Below are 19686 nucleotides of genomic sequence, written 5' to 3' on the forward strand. Positions count from 1 at the left end.
TAGCAAAAACATACATTGAAGGCATTAACCTGTGAGCCAGTGTTTTTATTGTATGTAACTCTTTGTCTTCATGTAACTATTTGCCTCCACTTTCTATATCCTTGGAACTGTTTCTTCCTGAAGATGGGATGCATCATCAAATAAAAATTGCCTTGGTCACCATTTGGCTCCTGCTGTGGGAATTTAGTATGGATTTAGTAATAACTGCCTGATCTTACTATTAAAGGGCTTGCCAATTCCTGATGCTGTCTAGTAATTTAAGAGAATGAGGCGAGGAAACGCTTGAAAAGGAACACTGGGCTCTTGTCAAAAGAAAGTGAAGGGGTTGTAGTCATTTTTGTTCTGTTCAGGGGGTGGGGATGTGAGCTGTCCTTCTGTGGTTGTAACCCAGAAGGAGGCTGAAGGCAGAGGAAGTTGTTGGGATTAGAGGTGAGAAGTGGTGAGCTGAAGTTAATAGGAGCAGTTCAGTGTCTCTTGGCAAGGACGCAGCTCGTATTGAAGCCTGTCCGAATCAGTTGGTTGCATGGGAGAACACTTCTGTTGAAAGCATTCTTGGAAGCAAGCTATGCACTGTAATGAAAATAAGATCTAACATACTGCATCTGTTCTTTCCTGCCTTTGAACAGTACAGATCCCTTCTCCTTCCTTAGAGCTGCTGGGCTTTGCGTAACATCTGATGTTGTTCTCCAGGTTTTTAGCTTAATGGAATGGGAGCAGAGTCTCTTGTGAACAGCGCATCTTTATTTTTAGCCCTTCAGGATCCACCGATTAGAATTGCTCCTTGTGATTTGACTTCTCATGCAGGAAGCCTTTACTATAGGGTGACTCTTCTGGAATTTACAGGGCTCTAAATCACTTTGTGTGCGCTGAAGAGCTGCATGTCTGGTCTGGCCGCAGCTCAGGTTTTTTTCTGGCATGGGGAAAGCCAGCATAGCCTGTACCCTTCACCTGAAGGAGAGATCAGGCTATGAATGCTGTATCCTCTTTTAGGTACATGACTGCACCCCCACCCTAATGATATAATTTAACAAGCAAGCATGGCAATGACTCAGTGTTATCTCCTGTGTAACAGGAAAACTGAGGTTGTGAAGGGAATTCCCAGCGTCAGGAATAACGGATGCTATACCAAGAGTGGCACTGGCAATCTCTGCTCTGTTTGTAGCAACAGGATGATAGCACTGCTAGCACAGAGTGGTGTTGGTGCCTCCGTGCAAAGGCAGATCGTGAGAAACTTGCTGCTGCTGGCATGGCTGCACTCCCATTCAGAAAACTTGCTTGGCTAGAAGCAGGCGGTCTGTGCTGCAGTGTGTGGTATGGCATCACTGATGGAATGCGAGGAATAACCTGTGCTCCCTGGGAGGTGTATCGATGCTAGCAGCTGCCAGCATTGATGTTTGTTAAGGTGACAGAGTAGTTGCAGGAGGCCCAGGGCTTGGTGTGGTAACTAGAGAAAATGCTTTCTTACATCTGAACCAGTAAATGTCAGCTTTGCTTGCCGTGTTTCATGTTGTGTTCTGATATCATGGAGCCTGATCTAATCCTTTAATTTCTGAACAATCGCTTCCTGTCTGCCACTCCCTTGTTTGTATCATGTGCTCATAGGGAGAAACCGTGTTTTAAGGAAAAAAGTACGGCAGCCACTAGTTTACCACACCTAAATAATGATGGGGCGTCTCAAAAACGGCTGAAAGGGAGAAGCCAAATTTGCACTACTTATAAAACACTTGTGTATTTGTGTCATTTTTTTTCTCCCTTACTTGCTTCAGTGTTATCAAACAGTGCTTGATATTGTAAAAGAAAAGCTTCTAAGTTGGGATAGTGGTGGCCTCAGGGCCGTACCCCTCGAGCACACCAGTTCTGCTAATACCTGCTGACGCTGGGGCAATTGAGCAATACTCTGTTCTGCCTTGCTTTGCAAGAGCCCTCTCTGGTGTGAATTTGTCCGAACTGCAGCCTTTGGTTAGTTTGTCTACACAGTTGGGCTTGGAGCCCTAGCCTGTTACAGAGGAAGGAATACAGTGTTGTAAAAATAATACTGGAGCAATCATTCAGTAAAGAACTCCATGGTCCTTCTGCTGGAATTTCCCTCATCCTTTAAGCAGACAGTTGGTAAAACTTTAAAAGTACCAAATTTATTTTGCCTTCAGCTGAAAAAGATATGCAAGCTATATACTGTGGTTGGCAACCCTGCCTGTGGCAAGGGGGGTTGCAGCTCTGGGTACCTCCGGGTCACTCCCTACATGAAGAGGGGAGGACCTCTTGTTCCTAAGGCTGTTTTGTTTTAGCAGTTCTGTGGTCTGGGGCTGAGGGCCTTCACACTTCAGCAGCTGGCTGGTCAGCTTCAGAAGTGATACTCGGTACCAAGAGGATGGCCTGGACTGGCTCTCTTTGCAGCAGTAGCAAATACTTTCTTCTGTAGGACAAGTAGACCTATTCTTCTGAAGGGGAGAGATGCTAGAACAACAGTATGGGGTCATCAGATGTTACAAACAATATTCCAGTTGTAACAGCTAAATTCTTGACTATGCTTCTCCTCCGTGTTAAAAACAAAACATGTTTGCAGCTCTTTGCTTCATACCAGCAGTACTTTGAGGTGCCCCAGAGGCAAGGCCAGGAGGGCATTGCCTTGGAGGCCCAAGCTGGGCAGGCAGGGAGCACGCGGCCTGCTGGCTGACCTGCAGGGTGTTCAGAGGTCGTGACTCGACAGGCAAGTGCTGTAATAAATGTCTTGTGCCACGCTTGTTTTGAAACCTTTTTAATTCCATGATAAGAGGCAGAATCTGGATTGTGTTTACGATCTGATGACTTGGAGGCAGGAACCAGCAAAGTGCTTTGTAAAGCAATGTACGTGCTTTTCCTGCCTCCCCTCCAGTACTGAGTGTATGTGGTATTAACACATCTTGACAGTTAAGCTATAAAAACATGATGGTGTCCTTTTGCTTCTTTTTTTTAGGGAGAGAAAATGAGTCATAGAAGAATTTAAACTGTGTGAAAACTTACCCTTCTCTGATAAAATGAGGTAGTGACTTTTTAGGCTCATCCAGGACAATGAGTGTAGAAGAGAGTGCCATTTTTTCCTTCAAGTCTTAAATCTTCATGAAATATCAGTTTCTCTCCACAGTTTGGGTACTGATTTGTTTTTTATTTCCAGTTATTTTTTATGGGAATTCAGAAGTATAAGAAGAAGGTGCTTCCTAGCATGCCTGTCCGTACTAGCCTGGGATGAATAAGGTGTTAGTCAGCAAAAGAATGCATGAGAAAGACACTGTTTTCTATACTGCAGTAATTCTTCTTGATAGCACCCTTGTATTTCACAGATCTCATGTTTGCAACAGTTGAATGACCACGCTGCTGTGGTTGTGAGCTGTTTCAGTCTTCTAAAAGGAGCTTGTTCTGGCATTATGGTGGGGTTTTGTCTTTTTTGTCTACTTCATCTTAGGTAGGCAAGAGTCATAGTGGGGCAGGGAAGGAGATGAAACCCAGTGAACTTAGTAGCTGAGCCACAGACACCAGGAAGGTCTGTAGGTACACTGCCTCCAAAGGTGATGTCCCCAGATGTCTTTTCCTTCCAAACAGGAAAACAAGTTAAATGTGCTGCAGAAACTTGATTAGCTGTTACCTGCATATGGGAATAATAGACAATGCTGTCAGTTTTGCCTGGAGCCATGAAAGGAAGATGACTCTGGGATGCATAGAGCACCATGGCAGGTGGCAGAAAGCAGCATGAGGGAGAGCCTAAGAGCACGCTACATCTTGTTTCCCTTGGACAAGCTGCAGAGTGACACGGATCCTGTCTGCCCAGTGTCTCTCCTCTGCCTCCTGTTCAGCAGAGCCCAGAGGTGGTCTTCACTGATGGTAAAGCTATTCCTGAAATTAGGGAAAGGTTCTGTTTATTAGGGTCTGTGTCTTCAGTGTGGTATTCTGACCAGGTTCAGTATTGCAGCTCCTCATTGGACCTACAGACTGCCTTTATTTTATGCTCCCTACCATGGTGCCTTTCCAAGCTTCATTTGCAGTTTCTTCAGAGGCTCCTGTGAGATTTCTTTTTTTCTTCTTGTCTGATGTATGTTTTGTATGAATGTGACCCTTAGATGATTCTTTTTCGTTACTTTGTGTTTTTTCAAGTATCATAGCTATGACAAATAGAAGGGTATTCTCCCAGATTTGCTCAGTGGGTCAGTCTCTTGTTTACCTTTCTTATCTTCCAAACTTCAAACGGGTGCAAAAGTAACTATTTTTTTGGGTACTGAGTGGGAAGCAGTCACATTCAGTACTCAGGCAGTAAGAATCTTTTAAAGCAGTGGATTCTGTTGTCTTCTTAGTTTGGTAGAAGTTACTTTAGCTTGGCCTCTTCATTTTTGCTTGGTTATTTTTTGCTTTGCGTTGGCTGTAGGCATTTTATTTTGGAAATAAAATATATTTCCTTTGCCAATGTATGGGGAGCAAGTAATCAACAACAATAACGGCCTGATCTTTTGCTGGAACTGAAGAAGTCCCAAGTCTTCGTTGCAGGTCAGAAAATGAGTTAAATAAAATGATTAAGCCAAAACTCAAAACCTGCGGCTTTCAATTGCTGCAATATTGTATCCTTGGCATAATGTGGTTTGTGCAAGGAAGCAAAGGGAGAGAGGGGTCATTGTGCATGAAAATTAAATAGGAAGAGGACCTTGATAATCTTTTTCCTTTAAATGAAGATTGTCTTGGCAGTGTTGCCCCAGGGAGAGAAAGAAACCCAAACAAAAACCATTCTGGTAGAGATAAAGGTATTATCTAAGGAGAACCTACCTCAGATATAATGACAGCAGACTTGGCAAAACAACTGAAAAGCCTCTCAAACAAGCAAGAGCCCACAACTTCACTATAAAACAAAGAATGTGAGTTGCTTTTTGGCCAGCTAAGGGGGGCTGTGTGAGGTGAGGATCACTTTGGGCCTGGATGCTTGCTTACATTTGGTAGCATCCTCTTCCTCCTGAAGCCTTGTGTATCTCAGAGCAAACCTGCAGGTCAAGCAAGAGCTTCTACTTCTTTGGAGCAGCACAGCTATTCCAGCATAAAGAAGGGAGCAGGGAAGAGGTTCAGCAAGGGAACAGTGGCCTCTGATGACAAGTAGAGAGAAGTGCAGGAGGCTGCTAATTGAATTCCAGAGTGACTGTCCCCATTCTTGATGCTGGTAGCCTTGAAATATCTGTTATGCGTGTCTGCCACTGCAAAGAGAGCCTGCACCTAATGCAATTATACTTTGGCGTGCTGTAACATGCGAGGCTAAGGAACAAAATAATGTTCACTGTCTTGAAAGAGAGCAGAATATTTTGAGTTGATAAACATGTCGAGAGTAGAGACATGCATTTGTATTCCTTTGATTTTAATCCTAATCAGATAATGAGTGCTTGCTAGATAGGGAGGTGTCTAAGTGGGAATTTACCTTTTTAATATTGAATCACTGTAGGAGGTTGCCTCTCAAAGAACAGTGGGTTTAATAGGGTTTAGGCTAGAGTAGGGTGGTGTTCTCAGGTTTTATTTCTCAGTTACTTGGTGAAATTTGTTTTCAAAAGTGTCACTGTGTTTACAGCTTACAAAAAGTGAGGGGAAAGAATCACTTTGGAAACAAATGAATTGAGAATTAAGACAGTGGAAAATAACCCGCTCTCATGTTAGTTTGAGCTTGTCCTGTTTGGTTTTGGTGCTTCAGAAGCCCCACTGAATGTCATATCTAAGCCATAATGCTTAGGTAGTCTTCCAAAGGCTGATGAGGTTGTATCAGAAGGAACTGATGTGGCAATGTGATGGAAGAAAGGAGTTAAGCGTGTGTGCCTGTGCACCTTGAGTGTGTTACTTGACCTTGTCATGGAGTAGCTTCTACAGCTGCTCTACCTTCTGTGTTTGTTTTGGATCAGTATTCCGGACGTTGCTGGCAGCAGATAGATGATTTTAATATTCCTGTAATGTGGAATGCTACGTTAGCATTTAGATAGCCTTATTTTTTCCCCATTAAATGCTCCTTGATGAGTGATATTGGTACAGGACACCTGCCTCCCTGAGCCATAGTTCATTTTGTATCTGTTTCCTCTTTAAATCCCTTTGCATGTGGTCAGCGTGCAGGTCACCAATGAGAGACTGCCAGCTTATTTGTTGTCTGATTGCTTTCACAAACGTGGCAGACTTTGGTCTGAGAAAATAGACACCGAATACAACTCATATAAAGCACAGACAGCGTCTATAGCAGGGATGTGGAAAGGCAGAAGGGTTAACTATGACATGTTCCCTTGAAATAGTTTTATGACGGCTGCAAATTTGAATGTTCGGTAATAGAGATCTGTTGGATTGAGGGGTTACCCTTCACTATTAATGACTCATTGGCCTCCTTCCCAAGCTGCCTGAAGTGCTGCTCTCCGTAGTGGAAGTAATTTTGTCTTTGAAGTACTTTCCAGAGCTGTCAACTAATGTTCCACAGTTCCCAGAGGAAATAATAAGCCATGAGTGTATGTACAGTGAAAAAGCTGAGTCTGAAGTGAACTGTTCCTATAGGAGCCTGGCAGTCTGCTTCTCTGTGGAATTCAGCTTGTTTATACAATCTTATCTGGCTAAGCTTTGGTATTTCATCTGGCAGGCAGCTCCTATGAAAAGCAGCTGTCCAAGCAATGGGAGTGGTGCTCCTGGTGGCTTTTTCAGAAGGTCTATAATTTCTTCCTTCATGTAAATTAAAGAAATACAATACTCTTTTGGCTACGACCAGATGCTCTGAGCAGTTTTCTTACCCTTATAGATAGCTCTGTAAATATGCTGTGCTGTGGTGTAGTCTGTGACTTCGGAATAGGATTCGTGATGGCAACCGGGAAGATATGATATATTCTGTAAGTCATGGGTTGACAACAGAATTGTTGGAGGAGTAAATACCTCAAAGATGTGGGCATCTGTAATTTTGTAGATGTGTTTTAAAAGCAATTCTTGTAGTAAAATATCCATACTTGAAAGCAAAAACCTCCTTTATTGGTTTTACTGCTGCTGGACAAGTAGAGGTAGTTCTACCAATTGAAGCGAGAAAACACTGGCATAAAGAAAATTTACCACAAGTGTATTTCTATATGAAGAGAGCTGTAGCACACATATTCCCTAACAGAAAGGTTCCAATGGGCAGGTAGATAGTGACAACTATTTCAAAGAAAGGAGATGGACAAAATAAATAAATAAATAAATAAAAATGTCACAAACATTAACAGGAAGGATGCAGCCATCCAAAGTACTTAATGTTTTACGTAAGTCACTGCCGGATAGCAAAATGTTCTGGAAAGTGTATTTTGTGTGAAGGATTGGTGCTGTAACATTCAGTGCCTACAGGAAAAAATTAATGGAGCTTTTCAGGGGGCTGTCCTTACATGAAAGGCAGAACTGGAGAGCTGATGATTCCTTTCCCAGCTGTGGTGGGTTTTTTCTTTCTGTAGGAAAAGGTGAACAAGATAATTTGCTTCCTATTGAAGGTAATGGGCTCTAGTAAAATTGAGATCTAAGCCTTCCAGAGTTCAGTGGTTATGCATGATTATCCAGTTCACAGCATATCTGTGTCTGGAATCGCACTGTATTTTGTACAGGAGAATGTTCAGTGTGGTCTGTCACATTGTAAAGAATAGAGGCCGTACTCAGCACCTAAAAGTTAGTTCTCTTGTCATCTGTGCATCACATTTCACTCTGACCACATTCAAGACATGGAAAAACACGACACACTGTAAAATACAAGACATTAAGTATTGCTTGGATGTGTCACTCGATGGCACTTGTCCTGCCAGTATGCATACAGATTTATGTAGACTTCATTCTGCAAAAGGAGGACTTGATATTGCAGCAGGAGAGACGTGAAATACAAGCTCTGTCTGGTTTATATACCGCTTACTTGTCTTCCTTGGGATCAGGATTCAGGCACAGTCAGTTTTGTTAGCTAAAACAGCATTCTTGCTTGGAATCCTGCATGGTGAAGAAATTCAAAACCCAGTAACTGACCTTCATTCAAAGTGTGTTGTTGTAAATTATGCAATGATAGATAGTTTTCATTCTGGTCTGACACACATACCACCTGAACAGTTCATAACTGGAAAGGGGTAACAGGCCACTGTTTGACCACCCTGTAGCTGCTAAAAGGTGGTGATGTTGGCTGACTTCTCCCAGTTCTGGTGAGGAAGGAAATTCTTCTTGAGATTGACTTTCTGCTGTCCCAGCAACAACTGATGTTAAACTTTCCGTATGGATACCTGGCTTTATTCCTGCTGCAAAAGTAGAAGCTTGGAATAGCGTGGGAAGCTGTTTTGTTCTAGCAGGTCGTCTTGAATACAAGCAATGCAATAATCCCTGTATTGTCAGGGAATTTGTATTTCATACTTGAACTTCTTCAAGAAAATAGTTAATTGTGTGGTGTTTTCTTTTTCCTTAAAAGCTCTCCAAGTGAAATCCCTTTCTCCAGCCTGCAATAGGTTTTAACAGCTTTACCTTTTAAAGTTGGGTCTTCATCTTTCTCAGATGTGATCCCATTGAGGATCAGAATCAAACACTGATGCCTGATGCTGTCATAAAAACAAACCCAGTCAACAGGGCACCGACTTCATTTTTTAACCTTTTCCAACCCTGAAATACTTGCATTTAAGAAATGGTCAATAATCCAACACAGCGTAGGCTGTGCAGCTTGTCATCTCCCCTTCTGCCTGGTTCATGTTTGGAGGAAAATGTGCATTTTTGTGGCAAAGTGGGCTCTTTCTTATTAGCGGAGGTGGTTGTTTGGAAGTTGCTCAGAGGTCAGGAATGCTGGCAGCCATCTAAGGAGACAGATTAGTGTGCTCAGAACAGGCAAGGAGGTCATAAAAGCAAAATAAGGACTTTTTTTGTCCTTCTTTGTTCAGCCAAAAGAAGCTACTTCAGACGTGTCCCACCTGTACGTGTCATGTGGGCCATTGTGCATCTCTGATTTAACTGTGACGTTAATTGAGACAAGCTTGAATGTTGTGAGAACTAACTCCAGGTTGTTCTTGCTATTTTAAGGGGGAGAAAACTCTTGACAGGAAATCATCTGATCTGGTAAAATGCTTGTAAGCCAGTCTTACTCATTCAGTCTTAGTAATCATATACAGAGGGGCAGAGAAAAGCTACCTGGGTACTGTCAGCAGAGAGAGGGATGACTGGGGCATGTGTTTCATTTTACCTGCAGCGTAGTGAACTGCAGTCACTAGACTGATCTTCTGAGTCTTAATGACATGCAGCTTTTGGTTTGAGTTTAGATTTCCAGTGGTACAAAAGACAGTCTCAAACACAAGCTTGTATGTAATTTTAACTTCATCTTAAAATCTGGCTTAAAGTTTGCCTTGGTTTTCAAGGTACCGTGCTATATATTTCAAGAGAGAAGGGGATTCAGATTTAGAACTGAAGTTCTAAATGGTTTTCATAGCCCTTACGCAGGAACTTGTCAGTGGATTGTGAGAGTGGGTAGGGCACAGTGTTGGAGGTCGTGGTGTTGAATTGAAAGAAAACTTATGTGGGCCCTTGCTTCTTAAGAAAAAAGAAGCTTGTTGCTAGCCTTCAAAATCAATCATCCATCCACCTTAATCTGGGCTCCACCTCTAGCTGAATGCAGATAGCTATCCTGTTGGTGGGGGAGTAGGACTAATGCCTGGCTTTGGGTGGCTCTTCAATTTGAAAGAATTGGTACTCCTGAATGCCCATGGAGATGAGGAGTTGTCCTCCTCACGCAGTCATTGTCTGGGCAATGAGTGCACTTCTGAGAAGCTGAGAGCTTTTTCTGTCTCGCTAATCCTAAGGACTCCCAGTACGTTGTGCTTTTACTGGTATGTGAACCCTTTATTGGACCACAGCCGGGCATAAGCAGTTGGTAGAGCTCTGAACAACCTGAGAGCAGATGTGAGCGTGATGCTGAGGACTGCAAACTCATCCAAGAAGCCTTTCATTCAGAATGACCTATAGACCTTGTGATGTCTTCAGTGTTGATATAGCCAATGCAGATAAGTCACAGGAGTATGCAGGGATGGTCTTTCTGCAGCCTTTAAATTATGTTTCCAGCCCAAAGGACTACTGTAGGATTGGAGAATGATTTAGGCCAAAGGAACCTTGGGTGACTGGCTAATCTAACACCCTGCTCAAAGCAAGCTGGGTTATCAGGTTGCAGTCTAGCACTTGTATCGTTCTTTCAGAATTGTGTAACCTCATGCCCCTTAGATATACTGTCAAGGAAGAAGGCGGCTCTGGTGATATACCTTGAATGCTGACTTGAAAATGAGAGCTTGCAAGAAATAAAAACATGATTAAAAGCTTGTTTTCCTAGCATGCTTTTTTTCACTTTTTTTGACTAGGGATATTATTTTGCTGCCTCAAGTGTTGTTATGCAGGGTTAACTTACAAGAGCAAAAGCGTCACCACACTTCGGTAAACTAATTGTCCTTCAGTATTCTACTGCTCATCTTCAACAGTAAACTGAAAGTCAGTTGGTTTTTATCCGAATAGTGTTAGCGTGTTTAAACCCCTGGTGAAATGCTTTTCCAGTTAGGATGTGCTTCATGTTTAAAATATGCACAGTATTTTTAATGTGAACTGCAATGGCACATTTTTTTTACACTAGATAATTCACGATTATTTAGGTATTTTTTGTGAAGCATGAAATGAGTTTCTTATATGGTATAATGTGTCAGCGGGCATTTGCATATAGTTCAGCTAGTTTAAACTAGATCACTTTGCATGTGCCCTGGAGATACATGGAATACACTAACAGAGACCAAAATATTTCAACTTCTGCAGTAGATCTGACAAAGGATGCTTGCCTCTGGGTTTTTCTTAAGGTGGGAGGGTTTGTGCAAGCCCATGTGTGTTCTGTGCTCCTCAGCCTATGGACTGTGCAACAGGGCAGTTTCTCTCTCCCCTCTTGTGTTCTGCTTATATCTTGTGGAAATAAATATAATAAATAAATAAGTAAATACTTTGGAATTTGACACTTCAGCATTCTCTGTTGCTGTCAAATTCTTCAGAAATTAAAATAGTCCAAAGAGAAGAGTGCAGCCCTGATAGATGCGTATTAGCGTAAATCCCTCAGTGAAAAAGTCTAGGCTAAAAATACGCATCCAGCTACTCTCTCATAGCCTGCTTTTGCGTTCGTGCTTGAGGTCTGCTGTCAGTTAATGCTGTGATGGATATTAAAATATTCTTTCATTCAGTCTTTTAGATTAGGAATTGTGTACACATTTTTCCCCATGTGACATGTATAAAGTTACTATCTAACTCTGAAAATATGGTCTCATATAAGAAGGTATATCGGGCTTGCAGCTGCAAGTAGTTGCATTGCATACAAGAGTACAGAATCAGAAGTCTCCTTCCTCAAAATGTGGAAGAAATATGGATAAGGCATTGGAAACAGCTAATTCATTCTGAATGATGTGTTGATGGACTTAAACTGAAACAAAGGTTAGGGTAAGCAGAAGAATTCAATTTCTTCCATATTATTAGGTATTATTAGGAGTACAGCTTCACTGAACCAGAGTTAGGAGGGAAAACTCCCTGCAGTTTGAATAATTGGTAACAGTGGTATGTTTTATCTTTCAGATGAAGTGGACTACAGTAATTTTGGGACCAACACACTGTCAAGGAAGAAGAAGGCTCTGGTGACGCTCCGCAACGACAACCTCCGCCGGCGTCCTCACATTAATATTAGCATGCCTCACGACTTTAGGCCTGTGTCTTCCATAATCGATGTGGACATTCTTCCTGAAACACACAGGAGAGTGAGGCTGTATCGACACGGGTGTGAGAAACCTTTAGGATTTTACATACGCGATGGCACCAGCGTAAGGGTTACTCCTCACGGACTGGAAAAAGTACCTGGTATCTTCATCTCTCGTATGGTTCCTGGAGGCTTAGCGGAGAGCACGGGCTTGTTGGCTGTAAATGATGAAGTCCTGGAAGTTAACGGCATTGAAGTAGCAGGAAAGACTCTCGACCAAGTCACAGACATGATGATTGCCAACAGCCATAACCTTATTATCACGGTCAAGCCAGCGAACCAGAGGAACAATATTATTCGGAGCAGTAGGATGTCTGGCAGCTCTGGCCAGTCTACAGACAGCACCGCTAGTCACCACAGCTTGCCTACATCCCACGTACTGCAGAACTTCCACCCTGATGAAATGGAGAGTGACGAAGAGGCTGACATTGTCATCGAGGGCGGTCTGGAGCCACAGCACATTCCCAAACTGCACAGCCTTACTTCCAGTAGCCTCTCTCGAATCAATGGCAGCAGCCTTAGCCACAGACTTCAAAGGGACCTGGTGCTCAACAACAACTCTGGCCGAGAAAGCAACGGCAGCATCCACAAATTACTCAGTTCCTTAAAAACTGATCCCCGACACAGCCTGGTTATTCCTCGGGGAGGAATTGAGGAGGACGGGACAGTCATTACACTTTAGTAGCAATTCCTGCAACTCTTTTCAGTCTTAAGTGCCAATGGGGTCAACTGACTCTTAGAACTTACTATGCGCAAAACAGAGCTGATACTCTCATAGACCTCACAAGTGCAGAACATTGTTGCTGTCTAGGAAACGTGGCATCTGGAGTTAGGCAGAAGACTTGTCATGCACTGCAGAATTGTCCAGGAGAATGCCAGAGTGTAAAAGCTGGTTTATATCTCAGTCCTAAAGTGAGAAGGCAAATTAGTTGTAGGTTGTATAAATCTAAGGAGTTTTACAAGTTACCACTGGCAGCGCTACATGCTTGGGTTTGAATGCATGGGTGGATGTATTTATACACGCATGTATATGAATTAGGTTTTAATAGTAATAACAGATGTCTATTTGAAGTGGAATCTGTTTTTCCTCTAATACAAGTTTTAAAAGAGCTCTTCTCGATAGCATTACATACAGACCTTCCACTGATTTGTTTATACCACATACGCAGTGTTATGTCTAAACCAGACAAGCTCTGTAGAAGTAGTTTCCTGCCCTGGTGGTAACAATGGTAGGGAGATGCTGCAAATACATTTCCCAAATGAAAAAAGATGTGTTTTTTAAAGCGTAGGGTGGGGAGGTCAGAGGATGATGTTATTGCTTTGAGATCAGCACCACCTGCTGGTCAGAGGCAGGTCTGCCCACGACACGGATTTGTGCAGTACGGGAGAACAAAATCCTACCAACGAGAGCTTAAAACTGTTCATTATGCATAAAACGTATTGCTTTTGATATTTATTAGATAATACCTCTTTTCCAAATCTTCTCATCATCTCTGCTTTTTCAGTATCAAGGTTCGTGTTAATTCTAGGGATACATTACATGCGAAAAGAAATGGAAGAGTGGCTAGGACTGTCTCCTTCCCCACTAAGATAGGCTCTTGCTGTATGTTTAGGGCAGCCTAAATCCTCAGGGTCCTTCCTTAGAAGAAGTTTGGCCAATTACCGTACAAAGGAGGGATGCTGACTGTCTGTCAAACCTAACTTAGAATAGTTCTATTGTTTTTGAACTCTTCTGGTAATCATAAAGCTTTATGTCTACACTTCTAGAAACTTAAAGTATGCTGGATGTTGGCGATGGCCAGACAACCCTACTGGATGCTAGTTAAGGGGTAACCAGTGACTGCTGGGTCGATAATTGTTCGCTTCAGAAATGCCATGAATTGATGGAAGTGGTCAAATCTAAAGTATTTTGTTACATCTCAATCAGCATAAGGAGCAAAATATGTTTTGCATTGTATTTTTCTACTTTTAGCTTGTCGTTCTCTTTTTGTTTTTAACTTTGTAGTACATTAAAGGTGTTTTGTTTTTTTTTTATATATGGTGGAATAGACATTTCTTAACTATTGTATGAATATGGAAATTCAGAAGTCTTGGTTTGAAAACAAAAATTAATATTACATTCCATTTTGGAATCTGTAACGGCTGGACAAAGGATACGTGGACTAATTAATTATTGCTGATTTAGAATGCCTGTGGAACAACCGGTCTTCTGCTCATCGTAATGTTTGGGACATTGAACTTAGTATGTTTCTTTTAGGTTTGCTTTAAAAGTTTATTTTAAAACATCTCTTTAATTGAACCTCTTCTAGGTGTCACAGCAGTTATAGAGCTGTACTTATTTTTCCCAGCACGGTAAGAATAGCACATTGATCCTATGTCTTAAATACATGTTTGTACTTTACCAAAGGTTTTCATTAAAAATAATAATAATAAAAATCTGATTATACTGGTGCAGTAAAAAAAACTGAGTAGCTGGATGTGCTTCAGTCAGTCAGACCATCTTATCAGGAGGGTTTTGTTACGCCGCCTTTGAATGAGCTGTTTTGCCTGGCTGAAGGTTACTCGTTTTGCCTTATCTAACTGATGGCATTGTGACCTGTCTGCAATAAAATGTGCACTAAGCTTGCTTCTGCGCTGCATCCTTTCCCTTATCCCGAAGGACACGGTACTTCCGAAGGGTCTTTAGGCCTGCGGGGAGCTGGGAGGACCGGGGCCCGCCCCCGATGGCCGCGGGGCGGGGCGTGAGGCCCGGCCCCATCCATCCCGGCGGCACCGCGCCTGCGCCGACGCTCCGCTCACGTGATGGAGGCGCCGCCTGACAGGGGGCCGGGCGGCGGTATGGCGGCTCCGGGGGCCGAAGCGGGGGGTGAGTGCTCCGGCCGGGACAGCGGGAACGTCTCGCAGAGCCACAGCAACGCCTCCGGGCTGGGAGGGCAGGAGGACGAGGAAGGGGACGCGCTGGACGCGTCTCTCAGAGCAACCGCCGCCGCTTATAGCACGTACCTGCTGGTCGAGCGTAGCGCCTTCAGCGAGCAGGTGAGCGGCGCGGGCGGGCTGCCCCTCAGTTGTGCGCAACGATCTGCGCTTGGACTTTGTGCATCCTGAAAGCACTTAAACGCGTTTTGCAGGTGGAAAGCTTAGAGAAGAGCCTGGAAGAGCTGCTGACCAGAGTGGATGAGTTTGTGGGGATGCTGGACATGGTATGTGGGAGGTACCGAGCGTTATCCAACTTACTGCTTTTAACCTTGGGGTTTGGGGCTGTTTGTGTTTCTTTGTCCCGAGTATTTTAATCCCTTTGTTGTAATCCGCTTAATGGGAACATAGCTGTAGTTTCACGAATGAAATCTAGTATTTAACACTTGGCTCCATTCATCAGTTTCTGTGTTATCTCTTCAACGCGCCCTCTTTATAGATTCGAAGCGATTCGTCCCAAGTTGTCAATGAGAGCATACCTGAAATTTACACCAAAGCCACAGAGATGAGGCAGATATACAGGAGAATCGACAAGCTGGAGGTATGTGATGGCATCCTCTGCCTGTGTTCCCGTTCTCAAAAGGCCCCCCCCCCGTGTCGGTCATTGATATATTGGGGGTTGAAACTATGTGATCATTGTGGTCCTTTTCAACCCAGGCCATTCTATGATGCTATGAAACCTAAATTAGTTTCTTCAAAAGTAGATGAGAAGGTTCAGACTGATTGTTTCGTTAGATGTGACCTGTTTTTGCAGTCTTGAGTATCTCATAAGTGATTTGCGGCAATGAATTGGACTCACGGATGGAAAGGAAATAGAGCATGAGCAGTTTTCTACTTTTTGTTTTATTAACGATACTTTCTTTCACTGCTCTTGTGTAATACAAACCCTGTTTTAATGTATTAGTGAAAAACTTGCCTTGCTTTGTTCTTTTTCTTCTCTTCCCGTAGGCTTTTGTGAAGATGGTCGCAAACCACGTGGCAGGAATGGAAGAACGGGTTGTAAAGGCAGAAACAGACCTTGGAGCTTTTCCAAGCACATTCAAGAAGCTCTTGCACACGATCAGCATACCGTCCTTCCGTAACGTAAGTATGCTTCAGTTCTCCTGAGTCCGGCTTAGTTTCTCTGCTTATCAGTGGTCGCCTGGAATAATGAATAGTAAGTTTGTTACACGCAGAAATGAATTTCAACATCGGCCTCGTCTATTTTATTGATGCATTTGCAGAGTTCTCAGTCTTAATCCAAAAAAGACCCAAAAAATCTCGCAAGTTCTGATAAGGTTTTGAGTTATGCTCCAGGGAAAGTGAGTATACGAAGCAGGGAACGTGAAGGGCCCAATAAGAATGTATAATGAGCAAGCCTGTATTGAAGCATCCCTGATCTCTGACAGTATGCAAAGCAGATAGAAAGGCCCCAGTATGAACACCTTAAACTTCTTGTCACCGTCTGCTATAATGTAATGTATACCATGTTTAAGTGCTTCTCTCTGCACTTTCTCAGCACCCAGTCTTTCCTTTATCCTTTCCTATATTCATCCCATACTGGCCCAAGTCTCTATCTTGTACTAGTGAGAATGTTTAAATAAAGTTGGCTTGTTCAGAGGCAGAGGGAGATGTGACCGCTGAAGAGATGCATGTAGAGATTTCTCCCCGTGCCTTTTGTTTAAAACTCATGCTATATTTCAGCCCTTTAGAAAAGAATGCTGTACCAATGTCGTGGTTTTCACTGTAGCTCTTGGTACGTGTTTTCCTACAAAAAACTGAAGTCAGGTCCCTTCACTCTCTTCCCATCTAAGTGTGTCTGTTTCTTTACATGAGGGGTATGTTTTGTATTTCATAAGCTGTGTATCTGTAGTCTCACTTTCAGATTTTGTCCCAGCTTCTTCCCTTGTGATTACCAGACAATGTAAAGTATGCTACTGTAAGACTTCTAATGTCGCTAAGGATGTAGGCACTCTCAAAAGGTGACGTAAGGATGGCAAAACAGAGTTCATTTCAGGGAAATCAGTGGCACTGTAAAGTTAAACACATTTTAAATATAGGCCGTATGTAGAAAATGTAGCCTGGCTCTGTGTTGCCATGCAGCATTATTTACATACAAGAAGGCTGTCAGAATAGTCAGTAGTGGTCCTTGCTGTAGTTTGCTTGAGCTGTTTGTTATAGTAAACAACCCAGAATGACAATAATTACATGATGTATAGTGAATATTTAAAATGAATGTGGACACTTGTTCTGAAAAGCAGCATAACAACTCTTTCCCAGTTCACTACCGTATTGTTTTAACAGTAGTTCATAGTATGTATATTCTAATATATGCTTGATGAAGAAGCTCAGCAGGAGCAGCGAACCTGAAAGAAACATCTGCTAGGTTTGTTTCTATAAAGAGGACTGTTTTAACTAAACAAGTGAGAATACAGGCTAAGGTCAACTCAAAGGAAGCAGCTGAGGAGAAGTCAGAAGGCTGGATGAGGAAAGGTAAAGGTTTGTGGAGCAAAAGGAGGGAGGTTACCGTGAGTTGGCCATTTCCCATTTGGCTCCTGCAAAGGCTGGCGTGCTTTACACTTTTCAAGACTGAGTTTGTTTTAGTGTTAAAAGGGCAAAAGTCAAAGTAACACGAAGAATGAGTCAGATCCATCTGAGCTGCAATTTAAAGTTCACCTCAGTGAGGGAATATGTCTTTAAAACTCCTTTTGTTTTCTGTTTTAGTTCTGTAGGTTTTATTCTGAAACTTGATTTTTTTATGTAAGCAAAAACTAAACTTTAATCTGCTTTGCAGAAATCGTCTTCCTCACGACAGCAGACTGCCTATGAGCCTCCTGTCCTCTTCAAGACTGAAGACTATTTTCCATGTCCTAATGAAGCACCTTATTGACGATTTTGGTTTTGGAGTTGGTGTGAATCAGCCAAAACAGGACAAGCCAAGTAAACAAAAGAAATGACAGCCTCAAAATAGCTGCATTTCTTAGTGTTATTAATGGCGTATTGCCATTCTGATTGCCACTGTCTTCCTACAGGCAGCGTTTTCAGGTTATCTCTTTTTGGGTATGTTATTTGAAAAGTCTTCCAAAAACACAGTGTATATTTTCAGTTTATAATGAGGAAGGAACTTTAAAACCTTCCTTCATTAGGGTTTGGGGCTTGTTTTTTTTGTTGTTGTTCTTTTTGTGTTTGTTTTTTTTTTTAAGAGAAATAATAGGAAACATACTTTTATACTGCATCTCTTTTAACACTTAAATCAGGGCTGCTGTACCACGAGGCTGTTACTTTTGTTTGTTCTTTTTTTATTGAAACATACTGGGGTGAAAGAAAAGCTCTATGCATAAAATCACGGTAAGCTTTGGAACTTGGTCCCTGCAGTCCGTGTGGAGAATTGCACCACCTCAGGATGTGCAGGTGGCCAGGGGAGGACTGGGAAGATTGGTGAGGAGTCGAGGACATGACTTGGTTTGGGCAGTGTAGTCCAAGCTCATGATGTAAACATCCTGCCCCTCCTGATGGTCATCAGGTCGCTGTGACCAGAGCTTCTGATTATTGCAACATTGTTATCATGTGATGTATAACCAGGTGGGCATATATATATGATCTGCTGTCAGAAAGAAAAGGGATGTAAGTTGAGGCAGAGCCATCTTTAGGCTGAGCCTGTATTGGACACTTCACCTGACCGAATGCTGTCTGGACTGTCTTTGCTGCCTGGAATGTGAGTAAATTATCAATAAACGAGTGGCTTATATAACACCTGAAGTATTGCGTTTCACCTCACAATACTGAACTGCGTGGTTACTGCTGAGAACCTTTTTGCCTACAGCTTCCTATAATATCTAGCAGTTGTTACTCCTCTTGAAAATCAATTTTACTGCTGTTTTATTGCTGTAAGAACTCACTGCAGATAGACAAAATTCAGAGGAATAAGACATACATCAGGAAAGTACATCATTCTTGTTGGTTTTATGTTGCAAGCAAAGAAAAAGGTAAGCAGTTGTAGAGTGAGGGTTGTATGTTAATAGATACGGCTTTCAAAACCATGCGGTCTTGTCTCCCAGCAGCAGCTGAGACCAGATTCTGAGTCTGAACATCTGAGGTGCCGTTACCTAAAAATTGTGAAGCTTGTGAAGTCCAAGTCATTAGGCTCCAAAAGAAGCTTTAATGCAAGACGATTACCTGAAATTGAACAGAGGGAGTCTAAAATGTGTAATCCCGTATCACAGGCAAGTGATACGCTCAAGTGAGCTGCTAAGTGCTACCTTGGCTGTTTCCTTGTTCCCACTGAGTCTCACCAAGCAGGAATAGCATAAAAAAACCACCAACCCAGGATTATATTTGCATAATGCAAGCAACATGTTTATATATAATAAAAGCTGTATTTACATGAGAGGAAGGATGGACTGAATCTTAGATCTCCTTATTTTCCATAGCTCTTGGAGAAAAACGCAAAGTGTCTTAGCTAAATACATACTTACCTGATAAGCTATGCCTGAAATGGACAGATAGGCTGCTACTTGCAATTAGTTACCTTTGGACCTACACATCCAAATGCTAGGCTACTTGAAGATGCCATAAAACCTAGGGAAATAATAGGAGGATACACATTACTGACATGAAAAGAAGCAGGTATGATGATTTATCCAACCAAATGACAAACTGCATTTTAAGGTTTGAGGATTTGTTAGGTTGCACTGATGTTATCTGAACTGGGCAGTTCATTACTTCTACTGACAAGAACCTGCAGTCTTAAGTAGTTTAAGTGCTAAGAAGTGGGTAGCAAGCTTAACTTGGATTCTGTCACTTACAGGAACTGTTCCCAAAGACTTCCATCTTGAGATTTAGAGAGCGATCACGTGTGAGAACACTTATAAGAATTAGAGGGAAAATCCAGATAACTACATCTGTGGAGCAAAGAAAAAACTGCATTCAGCTACCAAGGATTTCTCATATTCCCTGACAGAAGCTCTGGAAAA

General features: G+C 42.4%; 2 protein-coding genes across 3 annotated transcripts in view; both read left to right on the forward strand.

The window, feature by feature from the left end:
- The window catches only part of PARD6G (par-6 family cell polarity regulator gamma), a 56778-nt gene extending 42391 nt beyond the window's left edge, over positions 1-14387 (forward strand). Inside the window, exon 3 of one of the 2 annotated variants that reach the window (XM_072328734.1) lies at positions 11584-14387. In XM_072328734.1, coding sequence (XP_072184835.1) covers positions 11584-12443 — 860 coding nt within the window. In that variant the 3' untranslated portion in view covers positions 12444-14387. The remainder of the gene's footprint in view (positions 1-11583) is intronic. The other variant, XM_072328735.1, reaches the window with a different exon arrangement.
- Positions 14388-14552: 165 nt separating this feature from the next.
- Positions 14553-18462, forward strand: BLOC1S4 (biogenesis of lysosomal organelles complex 1 subunit 4). The gene is made up of 5 exons (XM_072328945.1): positions 14553-14797; positions 14890-14961; positions 15174-15275; positions 15683-15817; positions 17508-18462. The coding sequence occupies exons 1-5, from the start codon at positions 14564-14566 to the stop codon at positions 17601-17603; spliced, it is 639 nt and encodes a 212-aa protein (XP_072185046.1). The 5' UTR covers positions 14553-14563; the 3' UTR covers positions 17604-18462.
- Positions 18463-19686: the final 1224 nt, after the last annotated feature.

This window comes from Excalfactoria chinensis, chromosome 2, assembly GCF_039878825.1.
Source record: "Excalfactoria chinensis isolate bCotChi1 chromosome 2, bCotChi1.hap2, whole genome shotgun sequence".
Taxonomy (NCBI): Eukaryota; Metazoa; Chordata; class Aves; order Galliformes; family Phasianidae; genus Excalfactoria; species Excalfactoria chinensis.

Excerpts from the sequence above, each read along its gene's own strand:
- BLOC1S4 (XM_072328945.1), top strand. The coding sequence starts at position 14,564 with ATGGAGGCGCCGCCTGACAGGGGGCCGGGCGGCGGTATGGCGGCTCCG. Across the intron at positions 14,962-15,173 it reads TTGTGGGGATGCTGGACATG|ATTCGAAGCGATTCGTCCCA; the intron begins GTATGTGGGAGG and ends CCCTCTTTATAG. Across the intron at positions 15,818-17,507 it reads GCATACCGTCCTTCCGTAAC|AAATCGTCTTCCTCACGACA; the intron begins GTAAGTATGCTT and ends TCTGCTTTGCAG.